This window comes from Palaemon carinicauda, chromosome 39 (genome assembly GCF_036898095.1).
Source record: "Palaemon carinicauda isolate YSFRI2023 chromosome 39, ASM3689809v2, whole genome shotgun sequence".
Classification (NCBI taxonomy): domain Eukaryota; kingdom Metazoa; phylum Arthropoda; class Malacostraca; order Decapoda; family Palaemonidae; genus Palaemon; species Palaemon carinicauda.
The window spans coordinates 52,744,973-52,766,365 of NC_090763.1; the positions used below are offsets into that span (position 1 = coordinate 52,744,973).

A 21,393-nucleotide genomic window follows, 5' to 3' on the forward strand; every position below is an offset into this window, starting at 1 on the left:
GCTATAAGCCCACGGACCCCAACAGGGAAAATAGCTCAGTGAGGAAAGGAAAAAAGGAAAAATAAAATATTTTAAGAATAGCAACTTCATTAAAATAAATATTTCCTATATAAACTATAAAGATTATAACAAAACAAGGAAGAGAGAAATTAGATAGAATAGCGTGCCCGAGTGTACCCTCAAGCAAGAGAACTCTAAGCCAAGACAGTGGAAGACCATGGTACAGAGGCTATGACACTACCCAAGACTAGAGAACACTGGTTTGATTTTGGAGTGTCCTTCTCCTAGGAGAGCTGCTTACCACAGCTAAAGAGTCTCTCCTACCCTGATGAAGAACCACTGTTCTTGACCTTCTTGCAATCATACTCTGAGTTTTGTTAGAGTTCAAATTCATCACCCATGATTTGCACTATCCCTAATTATAACTAGATTTCTATAAAGGGATATGGAATTGATGCAAAGAGAGTACTGTAGGATCATCTGCATATGCAGCAAGCTTGTTTTCCAGGACAAATTACGTATTGATTCTATCTATATGGGATGAGAAGACTACCCTTAGAACACCAGATGTTACATTACTATAGTTACTGTTGTACAAAATTATTCTTCTACATGCCACACATAGGCATTCAATATACATGAGATGCTTGTTATTTATTTATTCTGCTCAAAGAGTGTCATTTTCATTATTCATGGCATCATTAAGTAATCTATTAAAAATAGGTAAGGCTTAGCATTACGTTTTCAGTTCAAGGAGAAAAATTTCCTAGCATGAAATTTTAAGAAGAGAAATTTCCTAGCATGAAATTTTAAGAGGAGAAATTTCCTATAAAGTTTTCAGCTCAAGGAGTGAAATTTCCCATTTTTATTCCTCAGAACTAAGCATGCACTTCTGTTACAATTGCTGCATATGTCTCAGTGGTAATTTTGCAGGCAGTCTATATTTCTTTTGTGACTGTGATTGTTCTACTTTGCACAAGAACCAAACTCAATGCTGAGCCAAAGACATTTTAAGGCTGGACAAATTCTATCACTTAACTTTTCATTTTTGGCAACAAAACAAGGCTTCACTATACAAGAGTTTGGGTAAGATCAAAGCTTGATAGCAGAGTTAATTCGATATTAAGAGGATTTATGGCTTATATGAATATACAATATCAATGTGAAAAATTATCTCTATGTGTGTATACAGGTAGGACTCTCTTTATGGTAGAAATTTGAATATATGGAAGGAATGGCTAAGGAGTTTGCAAAATCCCAAGATGGGGTCAGGGGTGGAGTAGTGAATGTTTGATTGTATAGGAGGGTAGGAATAAGGAATGAATTTAGTAATGGTAGGATGAGGAAATTTAAGGTTTAGTGGGAAAAAAAAGACATTTGAGGGCCAGTTGCACGATAAGAGGAAAAGGGCATACGCAGACATACAGGAAGCTGGTTTTGATGATCAATAATACAGTGAGGTAAAAAATTCTCCAATTATAAAAATAGAGGGAAGAAGGGAAACAATAACTAGGTAAATAAGAAGTTGTTCTGCAGGATAGTAAATATAAAGGATAATGAACTAATGGATTTTAGAATAGATGTAAGTGGAGAGAGGCTGCCTTATGGTAATTTAGTTCATGGTCAATGGAGTGAGTATTTTGATGGTTTGTTGAATATGAAAGACTTGACCCTTTTACCCCCAGGCTATTTGGAAATTTCCAACCCTTAACCCCCAGGGGTTATTTTTTTTTCAAGCACATTTTGCAGTATATATTTTTAAAATTGCTCTAACTGCCTTAATGTTTGTCATAGAGAGGTCAAGTTGGTCTCATTCTCTTGGAAAATGCCTGAAGTTTCTCAAAAAATTATCAAAAATATGCAAAAAAAAATTTAAATAGCAGTTTTTTGCAAGGACGTACCGGTACGTCCATAGGGGTAAAAGGATGAGTTTTGTGAAACATACCAGTACGTCCTTTGGGGGTAAAAGGATGAGTTTTGTGAAACGTGCTAGTACGTCCTTTGGGGGTAAAAAGGTTAAAATAGGCAGAGTTGAGTGCTGCAAGCTTTGAAAGGGTTAGTGTAGAGCTGAGAATGTTTGGGAAGTGATAATGTAAGAAATGTGACTTTTAATTGAAGAAAAGAAATAAACGAGCATTGGGGGGATTTAAAATGAGAGGCTGAGGTATTGTTGTGATAGCGTAATTGAGTGGGTTATTTCCTGGGATCTTGATCAAGAAAGCAACACACGAGACAGAAAAATGTTGTTGGCTTAGACAAGGAAATGGGTGTGGATCATGTGTTTATGAAATAGGTCTAAGGCAATTTTCATTCAAAGTGAAAGGTATAAGCTGTATTTGATATTCTTTAACCTAGAAAAAGTTAGATAGAATTGATATAGAGATTATATGAATGGTGTTTAAAATACCTAGTATTGAAGAAAGAGTTTTGAGAGCAATTAAAATTTTTATGATGGAAGCAAAGCATGTGTTGGAGTATTTAAGCAGAAGAATAACGGTTTGTTGTGAAAGTGGCCCTAAGATGAGAATAGGTTATGTTTCCGTGGCTGTTCAACATCTAATGGATAAAGTGATGTAAGAGGTCAATGAACAGACAGTAGATATTGGATAGGAAAGTTAGTGAAGAATGGACTGCAGAATGATTAACCTTTACAGAGGAAACTGAGCTGATCAGGGACACTAAAAGAAACTGCAAAAACTAGTAACAGTTTGAAAGTGGTTGCAAGAGGAGAAATTAGAGGGAAAGGGTAAGCAAGTGTTAGCTGTTCCTACATATATATAAACCTTTTGTCCTTTATAATAGGGATGTCAGCAGCAATTTTTTTAGCGAGTGCTCTTCCTTGTAAGCGGAAGCACACCAAAAGGTGGCCATTTGCTTTAAGTGAACTTTGTTCTTATCAGGCTAAAAATCCTTGAATCCCCATTTGTTGTATACCATTATGAGGGGGAACTGTCAGTAGCCCTCCTCCCTTTGTAGTGTTTTTCTCTCTTCCAATTAGGAAAACAATAAAACTCAGGGCATAATTTCTCTCCTTTCACAAGAATTTCTCTGCCGTGGAAAGGGGATTCCTGATTCAGATTATGTCACTGATACCCAAGAGGGCGATAATGAAAATTATTTGTATGGAAGTGCCTGGCACTGCTGGTGTTTCTCAGGTGGTGAACCCTGTAAAATGCAGTGTGACATGAATCCCCGTATAGTGGTTTATGTTGCACGTTCAAGGGAGAGCGGCATTATCAATTGCCCAGACCAGGGAGAGCAGTCATTATCAATTGCCAAGACCATGATTCCTCTTTTACAGCAAGGAAAAAGGGTTGAATGGGGAAGTACAAGAAGTTCGCTCTCTTTACTTACTCCGTCAACCTCTTCACCCTTCTCCCTTCTCCTTTCTCTTCGGACACTTCTTCCTTAAGAAGAAGGGAAAGACAATAATTACATATGAAAGCCTTTCATTAAAAGTTCCTTGTGATTTTCATAAATCACTCTTCCTTTAGGAGTGAGTGACCTTATTCGTTCACTAAGTGGTACCTTTGGAGTTAGGCAAGTGGAGCATGAACCTGTGTGACAATTATCTCTGTTGTACCGGGTGCTTGTGATGCAAAGAGAATAGCATCATCTACATATGCAACAAGCTTGTTTTCTAGGCCAAACCATGTCATTTGTATATAATTCTGTGTGAAAAGTAAGGGGCCAAGAACACTATCCTGATGTACACCAGATATCACATTCCTATATTCACTGTGGTGCTCATCAATAGTAACTCTTTGCAAATTATTACTTAACCATTCAATAATGATGCTGAGAAAAGATCCATCCATTCCCAACTGTTTTATTTTGAATACAGGGGCCTTATGTTTAACTCGGTCAAAGGCAGCTCTAAATCAAGGCTAATCATACGAACTTTTTGACCACAATCAAGGGATTTCTGTACAGCATTGGTGATTGTAAGAAGGGCATCACATGCTCCAAGGGTTTTACGAAAACCAAATTGCAGACTAGGGAACAGATGATTACCTTCAGCCAACTTATTTAGACGTTTTGCTAGAAGACGTTCAAAAACTTTAGATATGATGGTAATGGAAATTGGGTGGTGATCAGCTGGACTTGAGCTACCATATATGCATATACATAATGGAGTAACATTACCAATTCTCCAACAAGTGGTAAAAGAACCTCTTCTTGCTAACTTGCACAAAGTAACTTAACTTTTAAGCTAAGAAAACTGCAATGTTTATAAAAAACAAAGGAAAAATAAAATTTTTGTCTATACTTCCATAAGCATCAAGGTCCATCAAGAGAGCTTTAATTTCACGAGATCAAAAAGCTGAACTAGTTAGTTTAGCCTCAGGAAAACAGGAATGAGAAATATCAAGATTTGCATTACCCTGCTTACTGTTAAACACATCAGCCTTTTCCTTTGGACAGTGCATGACAGAGCCATCTGGTTTAGATAAAAAACAAACTGCTGTGTCTAGACCAAATAGTGAAAATTAAAGAATAGCTTACCACTTATGTTCCTGTGTTGTACCAGAAAGGGTTTCTTTTATGGTTAAATTGTATTCCTTTTCAGTTGAAGGAACTTAAAGCACAAACTCTGAGCAAAAACTAAGTACTGTATAGTTATTCTAAGTCAAATCTGATCTGTTACCCTTCCAAAGATGATAGGCCTCATGCCCCTCCAAATAAGCATGTCTACAGTCATCATTGCACCAAGGTTTGTCTTTCACTCGGTACCTTGGAATTCGTTGGTAATGAAATGAAGTACAGTAACCAAAACAGCTCCGGCAATCAACAAGCCCCCTTTCACGTTGCTAAGAGACAAAATGACTTGGACAGTAAATGTACTTTTGAAATTATAGGAAACAACACAAAAATGTTTGAAGATCAAGAAACAAACACAATTATTTGAATGCCAGCACTAAACGAGCATGCTTATATTTGATAATTAAGCCATGAGAGGAAGATGAAACCTGAATACGGGTGCTTAATTTGATAATGTTCTTGAAATGATTGATCACACAAAGATACTGTGTGTATCCTTTGATAACTACATGTGAATGGAGATTGATCGTTTGTTGTAATGTAGGTACAGTGGGAACGATGGTTCCTTTCTGGGATGCTGTGCATGACGTCACTCATAGCAGCAGACAACTTTCAGCTAATGAGGTGCCGTGGCAAGGTTCAGATGAGCTTGAACTTGCCATCTCTCCTATACAAACTGAGTCCATGCTTTGCATGTTGCTACACTGATCTTAGAGCAGAGGAACAATATTTTTTTAGTAATCATATCGTATTGGATTCCCTGTTCTAGCCATTCATAGGAAAGCTCGTGGAGACCACAGACCACTTTAACCAATAAAAAATAATTTTGGTTTCTGTCTTCTAAGTTGTAGTAACTATCACTATACCCTTATATCCTAATTTTTATTTGTTCCAACATGAATACTTCCCACTGACCAAAATATAGGAGAACCTCTAGAGTGCACATGCTCCGACCAGAGTTTTCCCCCTCAATAAGGCCTATACCCTCCCAACCCCCCTCTCCACGTGTGCGACCCTGACTTCTCTTGTTTCCCAGCATGGCTTAAAGGGACGCCTCAGTTGACCTTCCCAGGCCACTATCATCCATTCTTCCTCTGGTTGTCAGCGTGTCTGCATCTCTTGTGATCGCTAAAGTTTTTCCTTTGTGCTCGTAGTGTGTGTTACTTGAGTTGTTCCATAATTACTACTATCTCTTTACTGTATATGGAATCTGTGCGTGTGCAACGTCGTTGCCCAAGCATAAACGGGAACGTTCACTAAGTGGAATCTGCAGTTGTTAAGGGAAAGTTGTGTGCAGTTTCCTTTTCACATGTAGAGGTCGATCCTCATGTTTTGTGTACTTCTTGGCGGGGTCATGTGTGTCCCCCGAGACGTATGCCCCCTCGAGGAAGGGTAAGATTGTTCAGGCCACTATGATACGGAACAAGTCGAAGAAGGACAGGTCGCCCTCGTGGAAGGTTAGTGGGTCTCATCCTTCTTAGGCGTGTTTGACAGTACTCAGTGTTTTGGGAACTTTGTCTCCAGGGATGCCCATAGTGGCAGAGGAGGTAATGCGACCGGTCGAGTCCTCGCATTTTCTCATCTGTGGCCGGGAGATCTCCCCTCATAGTCATAGCGGGAGTGTTGAGGGCAGGTCGGCCACCCATCTTTCTACCCGCCGACCGTGGGTGCGACCTCCGTCCAGCCACAAATAGACGTTCCCCCATCCGCTCATAGGATGACGGTCCCAGCTTACGCTCAGCGGCTCCCAGGAGCCGGTCTCTCCTCGTGGGGTCAATGGACCTGTCCCATGTGGGACAACAGTCTCTCAGTCTGTACTCACCTTGGCCCCTGCTTTAGGCGGGGATAGGCGAAGATCCAGAACACTTGGAGGGACAATATCTCTTGGAAGAAGGACAGTTCTTCTTCCAAGAGATTTTGTCCCTCCAAGTGTTCTGGATCTTCGCCTATCCCCGCCCAAAGCAGGGAGCAAGGGGAGTACAGACTGAGAGACCGTTGTCCCTTTATTCCAGTAACATCATCCCAGATGTTCCGGTGCAGGGGCATGCTGTGGAACGTATACTTCATTCTGATTCATGTATGAAGAAGGAATGATTAAGAAGTATTAACATTTTCATATTCCTTGATTGAAGGTTGTACTGTAGAAACATGCACATACCCATAACTTTCATTATTTATGATTAGTGTGGGTCAATCTGTCACTTTAGATAAAGGAATTTCTTCTGGGATTTAGTTTTTCATCATTGGGTTTCATGTTTTTTGCTTCTGATTTTCATAGAGAAGATCAGTTTCTTGCCTCATATATGTGCATACGTTGAAGTATGTTTGACATGCATACTTGTAGCTTGCACGTACGTATACATTCTATGTGTGCATGTGTTGACGTTAATTTTGATATTTTCCTTTTTCATTTTCATGTCTATATATAGATTATATGTTTATGTATATATATACACAGGTACAGTATATATATGGTCAAGGTACTTAAGTGTATGTTTAGACAATACATTTTTTCATGTACATCAAGTTTGTCTTACTTACAGTAACCTTATATTGTGACGTAGGCCTCAACTGCCTTTCGTTCTGCCTCAATTGTAACCTGGTATAGATTAATGCCAGGTTTTAAAGATCTTTAAAGGTCGCTCAGGAGTGGCAAAGGAAAGGGACTGACTTTGCCCAGTCGAGCAGTACAATGCCCGGGACACTGACCATATATACATGTGGTCATTGGCTGCTGATGACTCGGCAGATGGAGCTGTGGGCTCCCGCCAGACTCCCCATTCTTAGCTCACAAGGAGGGTGAGGTTGCAGCGACCGGGGGAACTGACGAGTTTGAGCGGGATTTGAGCCCAGGTCTGGCGTTCACCAGTCAGGCACTTTAAGACATCAGTCACTGTGACCTTCCCTTCTCCGGGGAGGTCCACAGTGAAGGTGGTTGGGACCTCACAGGCAGTAATGTCGAATTGTGAGCACCTGCTCCAAGGTTGCTTGGCTCATTCAGCTGAACACCAGTGGCAAAGCAAAGCCGAAAGGGGGAAGAGGGGCGTATCGCCCCTTCGTCAGGGGAACCGTATATCCAGGGCGTGCATCCGCTACCATGGGAGGGACCATCTTGTGGCGCTCCCGATACCGGAGAGTGGGCTTCAGAGGGGGGGTGTAGGGACCGCCCAGAGGACGTGGTAGTCGAAGAAATGTCGTCCTTCCGAAGGGTCCTCGTCCTCATTGGAAGGCTCGATAACCCCCCGAAGCCCTCTCTGGCTTGAGCGCAGCACCGCTCCTCTGGTCTGGAACGCCGGATCAGAACCCCAAGGAAGGCAGAGCCCTCCTTGGCCCTGCCTATCTCTTAGGACTGAGAGGGTCGTGAGGTTAAAAGAAACAGCGAGGCCTCTCATCAATGGAGAACCAGCAACTCTGGAGAGGTGGAAAAGGCTAGTGGGGCACCTGGTGTCCCTGAAGAAACTCGTCCCCAACCCAATGAAGACTGATGCTGGGACCTGCAGGAAGTGCAGGCTCTAGCAGCAAGACATCCGTCAGTGAGACACCCCCATCCCAGTCAACCAGGGAAGCTCTCCAGTGGTGGTTAGACCCAAGGTAGAATGGTTGATGGCGTCCCTCTATGGCATGTTGGGAAAAGAGAGGTCAGTGTCGCGCACGTGGAGAGGGGGTTGGGAGGGTATAGGCTTGTTAGGGGGGGTGGGGAACTCTGGTCAGAGCGATGATGCTCTAGAGGTTCTCCTATATATTGGTCAGTGGGAAGTATGTAAGGAAAAATACAATTTTCTTAAAAATTGTCATATATTGAAGTTTCTCTCTCTTGTGAGGGTCACTGTGGGCATTACTTGAGTCTCTTTGCAGCATCCTTTCAACCTCCTGTTGCTCCCACTTTTTATTTTTCTTTGCCTCTATTCCCCACATACTTTTGCTCCCACTTTTTTCTTTGCCTCTATTCCCCACTTACTTTCCACCATCTTGTCCACCTTTTAAATTGACTTCATAGTACTAGAGTGCGGGTTCCTCCCTGTTGCATCGAAATGCAACCCTAGCTCCTGGCCTCATAGGTCAAATTCCATAAATACAGTACAGTTATGATTATGGTAATTATATATTTCTGTGTAATTTTGTATTCCTTCTTTTCAAATGAAACTGAATATTTCTTATATTTAGCCATGTCTTCATGTTATATAGCACGTATTATGAAATTTGCATATTGCTTTGTTTCCAACAGACTTACCTTTGGGTCATGAATAGTGAAGATGACTTCCGTCTTGCTTTTGACTCTGGAGCCACTGGTGTGATGACTGATTACCCAACAAAGCTGAAGGCTTTTTTGGAACAAAACCCACAGTATACTCAAGACCGTAAACTGAGCTAAACTTAGTTATTGCCATGCTGTTTTTGGCAGCTGGCAAGAAAAGGGGTTCTTCTTGAAACTTTTAGTCTTATCACCATGTAGTTAGCTTGACTAGAGGTTAACTGCATGGCTCCTTTAATTTTATTTATTTTTTTGCAACTTGCCTCATTATGCAATTATTCTAGGCATTAGGCAAAAATGGAAACTGATACAACTCTTTTGGTTCCCTACTCCTGAAGCGGGTGCTCAAGTGTTAATTGATTTTAACTTAGGAAGTAATGGTGACCAGCAATGTACAGTATTGTAATAGCACAATTGTTCTTTGCTCGCTGCAATTACTATTATAGTACATTACAGTACATTATATGTATTATTTAACTCTTGAATACTCACAGTGATCTGATAACGGATGAAATAGCATCCCTTTTGAATACTCATAGTGAATTGTTATTGATATTATTACATTAAGCATAACACTTGTGAGCACCCTCATCCAAGCAGTGGACCACAAATATGTATTCATTAACTTTCAATAGACGGGTTACTTAGCTGCTTGCTGCCACTGCTACTAATATAAAGGTAAGACTGCTCGGAAGTTTTACTGTCATTTTTTTTAGAGTAGAAGTGACAGAAAATGATGAGCAATGGTGTGAAAAAAATTGAAATTATAGCGTTTACTGCATAGAATGTAAATTAGGAGAATCATAGTGTGCTGAAGTAGAAATTCTGCAGTAATGTAGTCAATGCTCATTTTACAGCACTTTCTTTAAGGAAGCCATGTAATTAGATCTTACACCGGGTGCTATTATAGTATGCTATCTACCGCCGATTTTGCTATCTACTGCTGATTTTGCTATCTACCACCCCTCTCTGACTATAATATGATACCTATCATCAATCCCTAAGAATACGGTCTACTTGCTAATCCTCCTCTAATAAGGAGGATCACTACCGACTTGATAACCTAACCTAACCCAACCTAACCTAACCTACAAACTGCTTATAATTATGCATCCATGTTGTCCTTTCAATAACTATTTTTAAACTATCATTAAAGTCCAATGAGGATAATATACTTGTGGTACGTAATCTGTTTGATAATCCTCATCAAACAGGAGGATTAACATTGACGGTAGATAACATACTTTGTGGTAGATACCATACTATAGTAGAAATTCGACGGTAGATAGCATACTATAATACCACCTTACACCGTTTGAATTAAAACGGTAATGCTTTTAGGGGCTTTGGGATTCTTTGCTTGTTATCAGAATTATTTTTTTTAATGGAAGTAAAAATACACTGTTTATTATCACTTTTTGGAGCACAAAATATTGAAAAAAAAAATTACAGCTTATTCTATGTATTGCTGTTTGTTAGTCCATCTACACTTTTAACATATGCCGTGAGGGTTTTGAGATTGACTTTGGATAATGTTCACCTTTATATAAGGTTTAAATGATTTTTCAGACGGACAGTTACCACTGTATTGTGGTATGGGCAGTAAGTTGTTATGCACATAGTATTGTATGCTTTATTTTGTCAGTCAAACGAATCAAGTGCCCTTAAAATATGCTGTTATTTCTTAGATGTGGTCAGTAATAAGAATTTTGAAGGTGATGTCGAAGGAAAGGAAATGGTTTTAATGAGATTGCCTGAAGCTATGGCATTTTTTCCTTTTAAAAAGGAAGTACAGTTCATGGATTGTAAATAAGAAATAAGATGTAACGAATGCATGGTCCCTTATAATCTCACCGCTAATTTTAACACTGTATTATATTTAGTTCATTAGAGAATGGGTTTTTATACTAATTATTATTTATTAACCTCAGATGTAACTGAGTAGTATATCCAATTTCCTTTTTTTCCGGTGTTTGTGTATAGTCCCTGCAGGACAGGGATAAGGTGAGATATGACCTCACTTCTCTTCCTTCATTCATTCATTCATTCCTTAGTGCCGTATAGCTGGGGTGTTATTTCTTATTTAGTTGAGTGAAGATACAATTTTGAAATTACTGGAAGTTAGTTTGGACAAATTCATTATTGCAACACAGTTATGTTCTGTGGACAAGTGTGAATGTAACCAGTCAAGCTGTTTTAATTTATTTTTTCACATTTGATAAGAAAATTCCTGTCTTAACGATGATTAATGTTACTCCTTTAACCCTTTTACCCCCAAAGGATGTACTGGTACGTTTCACAAAAGCCATCCCTTTACCCCCATGGACGTACCGGTACGTCCTTGCAAAAAAATGCTATAAAAATTTTTTTTTCATATTTTTGAATATTTTTTGAGAAAATTCAGGCATTTTCCAAGAGAATGAGACCAACCTGACCTCTCTATGACAAAAATTAAGGCTGTTAGAGCAATTTAAAAAATATATACTGCAAAATGTGCTGGGGAAAAAATAACCCCTTGGGGGTTAAGGGTTGGAAATTTCCAAAGAGCCTGGGGGTAAAAGGGTTAATGTTACTCCTTTAATACTCATTTTCACTTTACAGTACTTTTTTTTTCTTTTTATTTTAATGATGATTAATGTTACTCCTTTAATACTCATTTCCACTTTACAGTACTTTTTTTTTCTTTTTTTGTAACACTGTACTTTTGGTCAGTTTCCTCTAACCAAATTTGTGATATTCTCTAACTTATTAATTGTAATCTTTTTTTCTATTTCATGAAGTACATTGTAGCCAAGTTATTTTGTCCACCATATTCACTAACCCAGATCTTTCCCCTCATAACTGTCTTGGATATATGTTAATACAAAAGAATCTCAACAATATCTAAAGTTAACCAGTTAAGTTATTCATAAAAGTAATTTTTTTTGCATATGGAAACTGTCTCTTAACATTACTGTAGTTGTGGCATTAATTTTATAAATCACATAGGTATGCAATTTTATGTGTTATTTATTCCAGCTTCCAAAAATCTTCATTAATTTTTTTTATTTAGACGTTTTCTTGCGTTTAATATAATTAATCCATTCAACTATAGTCCATTTCTTTTAGCGATGCATATTTGCACCGACTCGCAGCGGTGCCCTTTTAGCTCGGAAAAGTTTCGTGATCGCTGATTGGTTGGAATTATCTCGTCCAACCAATCAGCGATCCGGAAACTTTTCCGAGCTAAAAGGGCACCGCTGCGAGTCGGTGCAAATGTGCATCGCTAAAAGAAATGGACTATAGATCTGACTACTGTCTTTTCTGAAGGTTTTAAGTGTCGTGTGTTCAATTGCAGTGTCAGAGAGATATATCCTAAGTTGGTGCTTTTATTGACTGTCATACCTACACTCTGTCTATATATTATCTTATAGTTTACTGTAATGTATTGTATCGTACCAATACAAAATGTAATTGACAGTTACATTATACTATATTTGTGATACCGTAGTTTATTTTACAAATTTGCTTTATTGCATATAACCACTGGTTGCTTGGGCTTTATCTATGGATAACTCTATGAATTATTGGCCAGGTACAGTATTTGTATGGGTGCTCAGTAACTTGAGTGAGATTATTATCCGCCTTTGTTCTGGTTATTTATAAGTGTTTATTTTTGACGTATAAAACTATATGTTTTTGCAGATGGATGACTGTAATTTGATAAAGTGCATTTGTTCTTTCTGTAGGTTATTTATTGTCTCAATTAATATGGCTTTATCTTTTATTTATTCCTCTATTTATTTTTTATTTTAAGTAGTACTTGCACTTATTTTCTTTGGCTTTTCTTATATTTTGTAAGCAAAAATAGTTTATAGCAGAAATTTAATTAGAAGGTTTTATTAAAGACTGGATTTTTTTTTATAGTAGAAACAGATGTGTGAAGATGTTTCAAGTGATTCAAAATGTCGAAAAAATTTTCGATTTTAACTTTGCTTTTATTTTGCGACACTTTTATGACCACCTTAAATTTCATATAGTGGTATCTTCACGCTGCAACTAACCAGCTTTATTTAAGTAACATACAGTGTATACTTACGATATACAGTCTAGTGCATCACTTTTCTACTTTTAAAACAAGATCAAGTCACATTCCTCAAAGCTACTACGTAATATTACTGTAATTGATCACGGAAGAATGAGTGTAATGACACATCTTGTTGTAGAGCTTCTTGTGAAGCTTCTAAAATGAAAAAAACGTCTTGAATAAAAGATAAAATTTTCATAATCTCCCTCCAGCTGGGCCATGCTATTATATATGTTGACAGTTTTCTAATTGTGTATTATGATCGTTTGGTTTTGAGATCATGAAATGGACGATGCTTGTATAGTGTGAAATATCAGTGATTGTGCAATTGAACTTTAGTCTGAGTTGTGTGATTATTTTGATATCAAATATGAATAAGAAATAACTAAAGTTGTGTAAGAAAAGTTTTCGTTAGGGTTTTTTTGTATTTGTTAAAAACACTTTAACCCTTTTACCCCCAAAGGACGTACTGGTACGTTTCACAAAAGCCATCCCTTTACCCCCATGGACGTACCGGTACGTCCTTGCAAAAAAATGCTATAAAAAATTTTTTCATATTTTTTATAATTTTTTGAGAAACTTCAGGCATTTTTCAAGAGAATGAGACCAACCTGACCTCTCTATGACAAAAATTAAGGCTGTTAGAGCAATTTAAAAAAAATATACTGTAAAATGTGCTTGGAAAAAAATAACCCCCTGGGGGTTAAGGGTTGGAAATTTCCAAATGGCCTGGGGGTAAAAGGGTTAATTGATCATATACAATCAGCCACTGTGTAGTACAGCATTGCAATATTGGCTTACAGCAAGTATGAATCATATGCTGTATATATCTGCTACGTTTTAGCTTCTATCTCTCTCTCCCAATCTTTTGTTGTCAATAGTAATAAGGAAAAAGGTGAGGAACTGTGCAAAAGGCATTTCATATTGAAATAGATTCCATGTAAGATTTGTGAGGTGTTGGAAAATTTATTATCTAAATGAGTTTGTGTGAAGTAACAGTTTAACGAACTCTTCCATTTGATGGGTTTTTTGTGAAGTTTAAATACTGGATAAGTTTTCTCTAAATGTTCATAAATAAGAGTAACTCTTTTTGCAGAATAGATAATAGCCTACAATGTAAGCTAGTAAATCATAGTTATGCATTCTTTGAAATATATGCACAGTAAGACAGCAAAGATGGTGGAAATAAATTAAGGTCTATTTAACCTACATTTACTTCAGTAACCCTTTTACCCCCAAAGGACGTACTGGTACGTTTCACAAAACTCATCCCTTTACCCCCATGGATGTATCGGTATGTCCTTGCAGAAAAATGCTATAAAATTTTTTTTTTTCATATTTTTGATAATTTTTTGAAAAGAGAATGAGACCAACCTGACCTCTCTATGACAAAAATTAAGGCTGTTAGAGCAATTTTAAAAAAATATATTGCAAAATGTGCTGGGGAAAAAATAACCCCTTGGGGGGTTAAGGGTTGGAAATTTCCAAAGAGCCTGGGGGTAAAAGGGTTAACTTCCATTTCAGTAGTACAATTTACCTCACCCCTCCTTATGACAATTTACCAAAAAAAACTTGAATTACCCAGTTATTGAATTATTAGATGTTTGAATTATTTCCAGCACAAGGTCTTTGTACTTTTTATTATATTCATAATGGAGATATTTTTGTTCATTTCATTTTTTCCACATGCTTGATTTTATCAATGTATGGTATTTATATTTTTTTTTATAAAAAAAAATTAGTGTCTTGTGAAGTTTTATAAAGATATGATGAATTATTGAGTTTGTTTTTTATAGTTTGTTAGTACTTTATTTTACATACTGTGTAACATTGTTTTTTTATAGTTTGTTAGTAGCACAGTACTTTATTCTACATACTGTGTAACATATATTTCAGTTTAAAGGATAACATAGGCTAATTGATGATATATGCTAGTATCATATATTGCTAGAAAAGTGAGAGAAATGTTAGCTGAATGTTGAAAACTTCTCTTACTTCACTTAAAAACTGACATTTCTGTACTGATGCTTCTCTGTTATTTAGATTTCATAGCATAAAAAACAAAAAGTTTTATCGTGTTTATATTTGAAGGATGGGGTCACCTATTCTCATATTTCAAGTAAACCTCTATACTTTATATTACTTTTTTTTTAAAAAAAGCTTTTATTAGGGTTTTTTGTATATGTTAAAAACACTTTAAATGATCATATACAATCAGCCACTGTGTAGTACAGCATTGCAAAATTTCGGCCGATTTTCGGGCCAAAAATTTTTTAGAAAATTTCGGGCCGAAAATTTTTCCGAAAATTAATCATTGCGTCATTATCATTGGAAGGCAGTGTTGCACAATTTTGGTTGGATATTTGTCACCTTAAGAAATTACTTAATGAATTGTTTGTTTTATTTGTTAATTTTTTACTTATACATATTTAACCCTTTTACCCCCAAAGGACGTACCGGTACGTTTCACAAAAGCCATCCCTTTACCCCCATGGACGTATCGGTACGTCCTTGCAAAAAAATGCTATAAAAATTATTTTTTTCATATTTCTGATAATTTTTTGAGAAAATTCAGGCATTTTCCAAGAGAATGAGACCAACCTGACCTCTCTATGACAAAAATGAAGGCTGTTAGAGCAATTAAAAAAAAATATATACTGCAAAATGTGCTGGAGAAAGAATAACCCCTTGGGGGTTAAGGGTTGGAAATTTCCAAATACCCCGGGGGTAAAAGGGTTAACCAGTCTGACTCAGAGAATTTGCTATATTTATGCAGCGGAGTAAGTGCATGCTTAAGAAAAAAAATAACAAACATGAAATAATCACAAACAATATGTAGTAGCAACACAGTAAACAAAATGAAGTACTGTACTGTTTTAATAACACGCTTAAAAGTGTAGCATGTTATCCCTTTTACCCCCAAAGGACGTACTGGTACATTTCACAAAAGCCATCCCTTTACCCCCATGGACGTACCGGTACGTCCTTGCAAAAAAAATGCTATAAAAATATTTTTTTTCATATTTTTTATTTTTGTTTGAGAAAATTCAGGCATTTTCCAAGAGAATGAGACCAACCTGACCTCTCTATGACAAAAATTAAGGCTGTTAGAGCAATTTAAAAAAAATATACTGCAAAATGTGCTGGGAAAAAAATAACCCCTTGGGCCCTTGGGGGTTAAGGGTTGGAAATTTCCAAATACCCCGGGGGTAAAAGGGTTATAAACTTGAATAAACACTAGGAAGAGAAAGTTTAAAAGTTTTTTCTGTACACTATTATTAAACATGAATCACTGTCAGTGTTTATAAACTTAATCCACCTTGAGCACAATAATGAAATACAGCGTCATTAAACATGAATTAATATTAGTGCTTTAAACTAAAATTTCCATCTTTGATGGCGTAAAAGTTGCACAGATATATCGCTCGCTTGCGACAACGACGTCATAACTCAAAAAAATTTATTTTTGAGTTGTCCATATAGACATATTCATCTTCAAATGCTAATATTTTTGGCAAAAGTGTCATAATTGTAGCAAAAAAATTGATCGCTAGAGACGCTAAATGTCCTAACGACATACATTAATATGAGTGTGTTTTAATTGATTAAAATGGCTCTCCTGAAAAATAGCTGTTTTTGAGTTATGACGACGACGTCGCAAACGAGCGATATTAGAAGCACCAACATTTCAGCTGGGCATACTGTACTGTACTCTAAAAAAAATTTGAGTTCATTTTAAAAAGAGCCAAAAGATTAAGCTACAATTCACAATCGCAATTAATAATTTATATTCATTTCAAAAAGAGCCAGAAGAATAAGCTACAATTCACAATCGCAATTAATAATTTATACATTTCAAAAAGAGCCAAAAGAATAAGCTACAATTCACATGCGCGATTAATAATTTATATAAGTTTTCAACTTGTACATAAAAACTATGGTAGGCTAGAAAACATACATACATATACCAAGGCACTTCCCCCAATTTTGGGGGGTAGCCGACATCAACAAAGAAACAAAAACAAAAAGGGGACCTCTACTCTCTACGTTCCTCCCAGCCTAACAAGGGACTCAACCGAGTTCAGCTGGTACTGCTAGGGTGCCACAGCTCAACCTCCCACATTATCCACCACAGATGAAGCTTCATAATGCTGAATCCCCTACTGCTGCTACATCCGCGGTCATCTAAGGCATCGGAGGCAGCAGCAGGGCCTACCGGAACTGCGTCACAATCACATACTCATGCAAAATATAAAATAGTGAGGAGAAAAGTAAACACTTGAGTTGACTGCATTTTAATTATTTAAGCAGCATTCATGGGAAGTTAACAACTAGAATCGACAGACATTGCTAGCTACTGTAGTAAACATTTCTAGTAACAATTTTTATCATATACAGTATCTGTATTCCTAATAGTTTTTGTTTGAATATTTTTCTATAGTCTGAGATTTGCAATACTGTGCTATACCAGGTTTTCAAGATTTCGTTCTGTACAAATAGATGTGTTATCTCAATAGCAGTAGAGTGAGATCAGCTTACAAAACCTATTGGATATGAAAGTGTCATCACTAATTGTTGGTTCTTAAAGATCACACAAAATCATTAACGAAAGATAAATATAAACGTAATCCTGAAATATTAACCCTTTTACCCCCAAAGGACGTACTGGTACGTTTCACAAAAGCCATCCCTTTACCCCCATGGACGTACTGGTACGTCCTTGCAAAAAATTGCTATAGCAAATTTTTTTTTCATATTTTTGATAATTTTTTGAGAAATTCAGGCATTTTCCAAGAGAATGAGACCAACCTGACCTCTCTATGACAAAAATTAAGGCTGTTAGAGCAATTAAAAAAAAATATACTGCAAAATGTGCTGGGGAAAAAATAACCCCTTGGGGGTTAAGGGTTGGAAATTTCCAAAGAGCCTGGGGGTAAAAGGGTTAACATTGAATGAGAAAATATGCATTTTATTGCAGGATTCTGAATTGAATAAATTTTCAGTGCACTTAGTACAGAAACTAACAAATAATAACCTCTGAAAATGAAAGAGCCAAGTTACTGAATTGTGATTCAAAATATTTGTTTTCCTAGTAGCTATACAGTAAATACAGTAAAATGTTTCTGAGGTGTGGTAGGTAAGAGGGAGGAATAGGTAATGACTCTGTAGCCTTTTGTTTTCTTGATTTATAAGGAATTGATCTATATTTTTGGGGGTATTATTCCTCCTCTTGTCATTAAAATTTGTCCTATATGGAAGGAATGCATCTTCGACAGAACAGTAAACTTTTAGACAGTTTTGCAAAATGCTCGGATATAGGATCCTAAAAGATTGGCACACTGATAATTGATAAAAACAATGCTGTATTTGGTTAATCTTGAAGTTCCCTGGTTTTGTATTCTTAAAATTTTAGTTGTTTCCTCAACTCCAAAATTTGTTGTTAGTTGCTTGTGAGCTTGAGGCAGTCGACTCTCCCAAAACTTCTTTTTTCAACTGGATCTCGTGTTTCTTACAAAGGGATAATAATTTCTTCAATATGACTTTTACTATCTTATCACAAAACCTTTAAAATCATGAACGAATTGAGGGCACAGTTTCTTCCTTTCACTATTCATTGTTGCTTAATTCACTTTGATCTAAGAAGAACTGATATTATGGTAGGCCTTCCAAAACTCACAAATGTTCACGCCGCTACCTGCCGAAGTAACATTAACTGCCTGATGCAAGGTACATCATAGGTAGTACCGCTTGGTCCATGGATTGAATGAGAGATGTAATGTTTTGTAACAAGGAACAACATTCACAGATGGGTCCATGGGATTTTTGGGATGTCCAGGTGCATTATCTAGGACTGCCGACACCGAGGAAGGCCAATCCCCTCCCAAAATTAAAATCCACATTACTGGAAAAGCACAAATGCCCGGTACTGAAAAAAAGCTGTCAAAACAAACTATGGTACTTAACATTGGTAAAGGTGAAGTAGCAGCATCAGACATGATGAATTAACGCCCAACACGGGAAAAACACCGAAAGCACAAATAATACGACACTGCAGGCAAGTCCAAAACAGAAGGATGACCTAGAGGGCGCTCGTGTTGGGTGACGGGGCGTGGTCCAAGTGTGGTTTCTGGGGCCTTTGTTACGGCCCTTCCCTTTGATGAAGTAATTATTTAAATGGAAGACAGCCTGTGAATAGTGGTTTTCACACGCCCCTGATGTATACACGACACCCACGAGGTGCTCGCGCGAGGGTAGTAACCTCTGCATTCCATGCTTTTATCTTTCTCTGGTATATTAGGAAGATTTATATCAGAAAAGTGTATAGAAGGACTCTTTTCACCGGGCGTCACAGGTCTCTCCCTAGAAATAGATTTTTCTTTCGTCAAAATCCCTTTTTTTGCCTTGCAGTATTCCTTGACTGCTGGTATAAAATAGCCAATGAACCATTCTTCAAGAATGGGGATGGTTACGTGTGCCTTTGGATTAGCCACCCAAATGACAGGATGCATTGACTATGTGATGTGACAAGTGATTGAGGGCATGGTAGACTAACAACAGCTTCAGTTTGAAATTGCCAGTGATGTCACCTTCTAACATTAGTGTTAGCCTACCTTTGGGTACTTTGTACTGTGGCAGCATTGTTTTTTCTTCCTTTGCAATAAGTGAGCAATTCAGGATTCTCTTCTAAATTTATTAAACACCCATGCTTGCAGCAAATGAAGTGTCCTTTTCATCTGGAGTGTTTTTATGTAGGTCCTCAAACAAAGACTTGGATTTTTCTTTGGATCACATTTGGCTCCTTGGAATCTATTCATGTGTTTGCCCATTGACCCAAAGAGATAATTAGTGTTCCATTTCACTATAAATTATGCCTCTCTTAACGTTGATGGTGCGAATTTTAAATGACAGAGCCTTTTCAATAACATATTGAACAGTATAGTTTTTGTAATGGATATTGTTGTCTATCCAGGCCTGAGGTGCATGCAATGGACGTCCCTTTTTCATATCTCTTGATCCTGTCCAAAATATCTTCCATCATTATAACATGATGCTTGGATTCCCTACCTATACTTTTCTTGGTATCCCTTGCTAAAATTCAGAAGGATTGTTAAGATTCTAAAGGATAAATTCAATGCGTACGCACAACGAAAGAGAAAACTCATAAACAACTAACAAACTCAAGTGCTAGACTAGAACAATTATAATTCTTGTTTTTGAGTTATCAATGAGGTATTTTAGCTTATTTTTATTTTATCTTAAACAGTCACAGATTAAGCAAATCATACTGTTAACAACCATTCACACAAATAAATTGTTCAACTTAACGAAGTGGTGAAGCCAACAGTCATTCAGTCGAAATGGAGTACATGCCTGAACATGTACTGTATGTTTTCTAGAAGGATAGAAACCAAATTTTTAGACTTAGCATTGTTTTCCTTTACATAAGCCTATACGTATTTATGATATTTTCTGTGAACGATATCGTATGCTACAGTGTACAGTACCACTAATTTCATGTTGAATGTAGGCTTTGTATTTACTAATTTTATAAATAGAATTTTGTTTTGTTTTGTTTTTATAGCAATTTTTCTTCATTACTGCGCGAAGGAGACCGACGTTAGGTCGCTCAAAAGCATAAAATGTGGATTTTAATTTTGTATTAAATATTCATTACTGCGCGAAGGAGACCGACATTAGGTCGCTCAAAACCATAAAATTTTAATTTTGTATTAAATATTTAAGGATGAATAACCCAAAGTTGGAACTGACGAAAGTCCAACCAACGTAAAGAATGGTATTATTGTATTGCTTATCCATTTTAAATATAGTAGTGCCTCGGGTTACGAGTGTAATTAGTTCTGATAGCGAGCTTGTAACTTGAAATGATAGTATGCTAAACCCATTTTTCTCATAGGAAATAAAGGAAATTCCATCGATGCGTTCCACGCTTCCATAAATGCACATATACACTAACTTTTAAACGTTTTGTAGTGGTAACTATAGTACAAATTATAACCCCTAACATCAAAAAATAATCAAGATTAATAATTCACAATAAAAGATAGATATAACTGACAAATTAACTTGAACTTTACCTTTGAGGAGAGTCGTGGTTGGCGTAAGGGAGAAGAGAGGAGGGGAACGCGATTACTGCTTGGAAGGAGAATCTCCCTCCATGAGAACGATTGGGAAAATATTGAGTGTGTTCTCTCTCTTAAACAACGCTCACTCACTAATTGAAACTTAATTTACATTTTATGGCAACTTGGTCATCATTTTTTACTCTTATTGACATGGAATCTGTCTAGAGACCACTGCTTTTGTCTTTTCTTTAAAATGGCATAGAAAAGAGACACTGGATTGTTGATAAATAGATTTGCTGCTTGCCCTACCAAAGCCTTATCTGAGTGAACACTGCGAGTGGCGTATGGGCACCGTGTGACTGCTTTCCTTGCGTAATTACAGTATGTTGTTCGTACTTTTCCACTAAAACACTTGCAACCAAATACAAATTTTATTAAGGATTTATTCA

General features: G+C 37.1%; 1 protein-coding gene across 1 annotated transcript in view; it reads left to right on the forward strand.

Moving 5' to 3' along the window:
- LOC137631184 (lysophospholipase D GDPD1-like) overlaps positions 1-11,122 on the forward strand; it is a 40,826-nt gene extending 29,704 nt beyond the window's left edge. The window contains exon 7 of the mRNA XM_068362914.1: positions 8,768-11,122. Coding sequence (XP_068219015.1) covers positions 8,768-8,914 — 147 coding nt within the window. The 3' untranslated portion in view covers positions 8,915-11,122. The remainder of the gene's footprint in view (positions 1-8,767) is intronic.
- Positions 11,123-21,393: the final 10,271 nt, after the last annotated feature.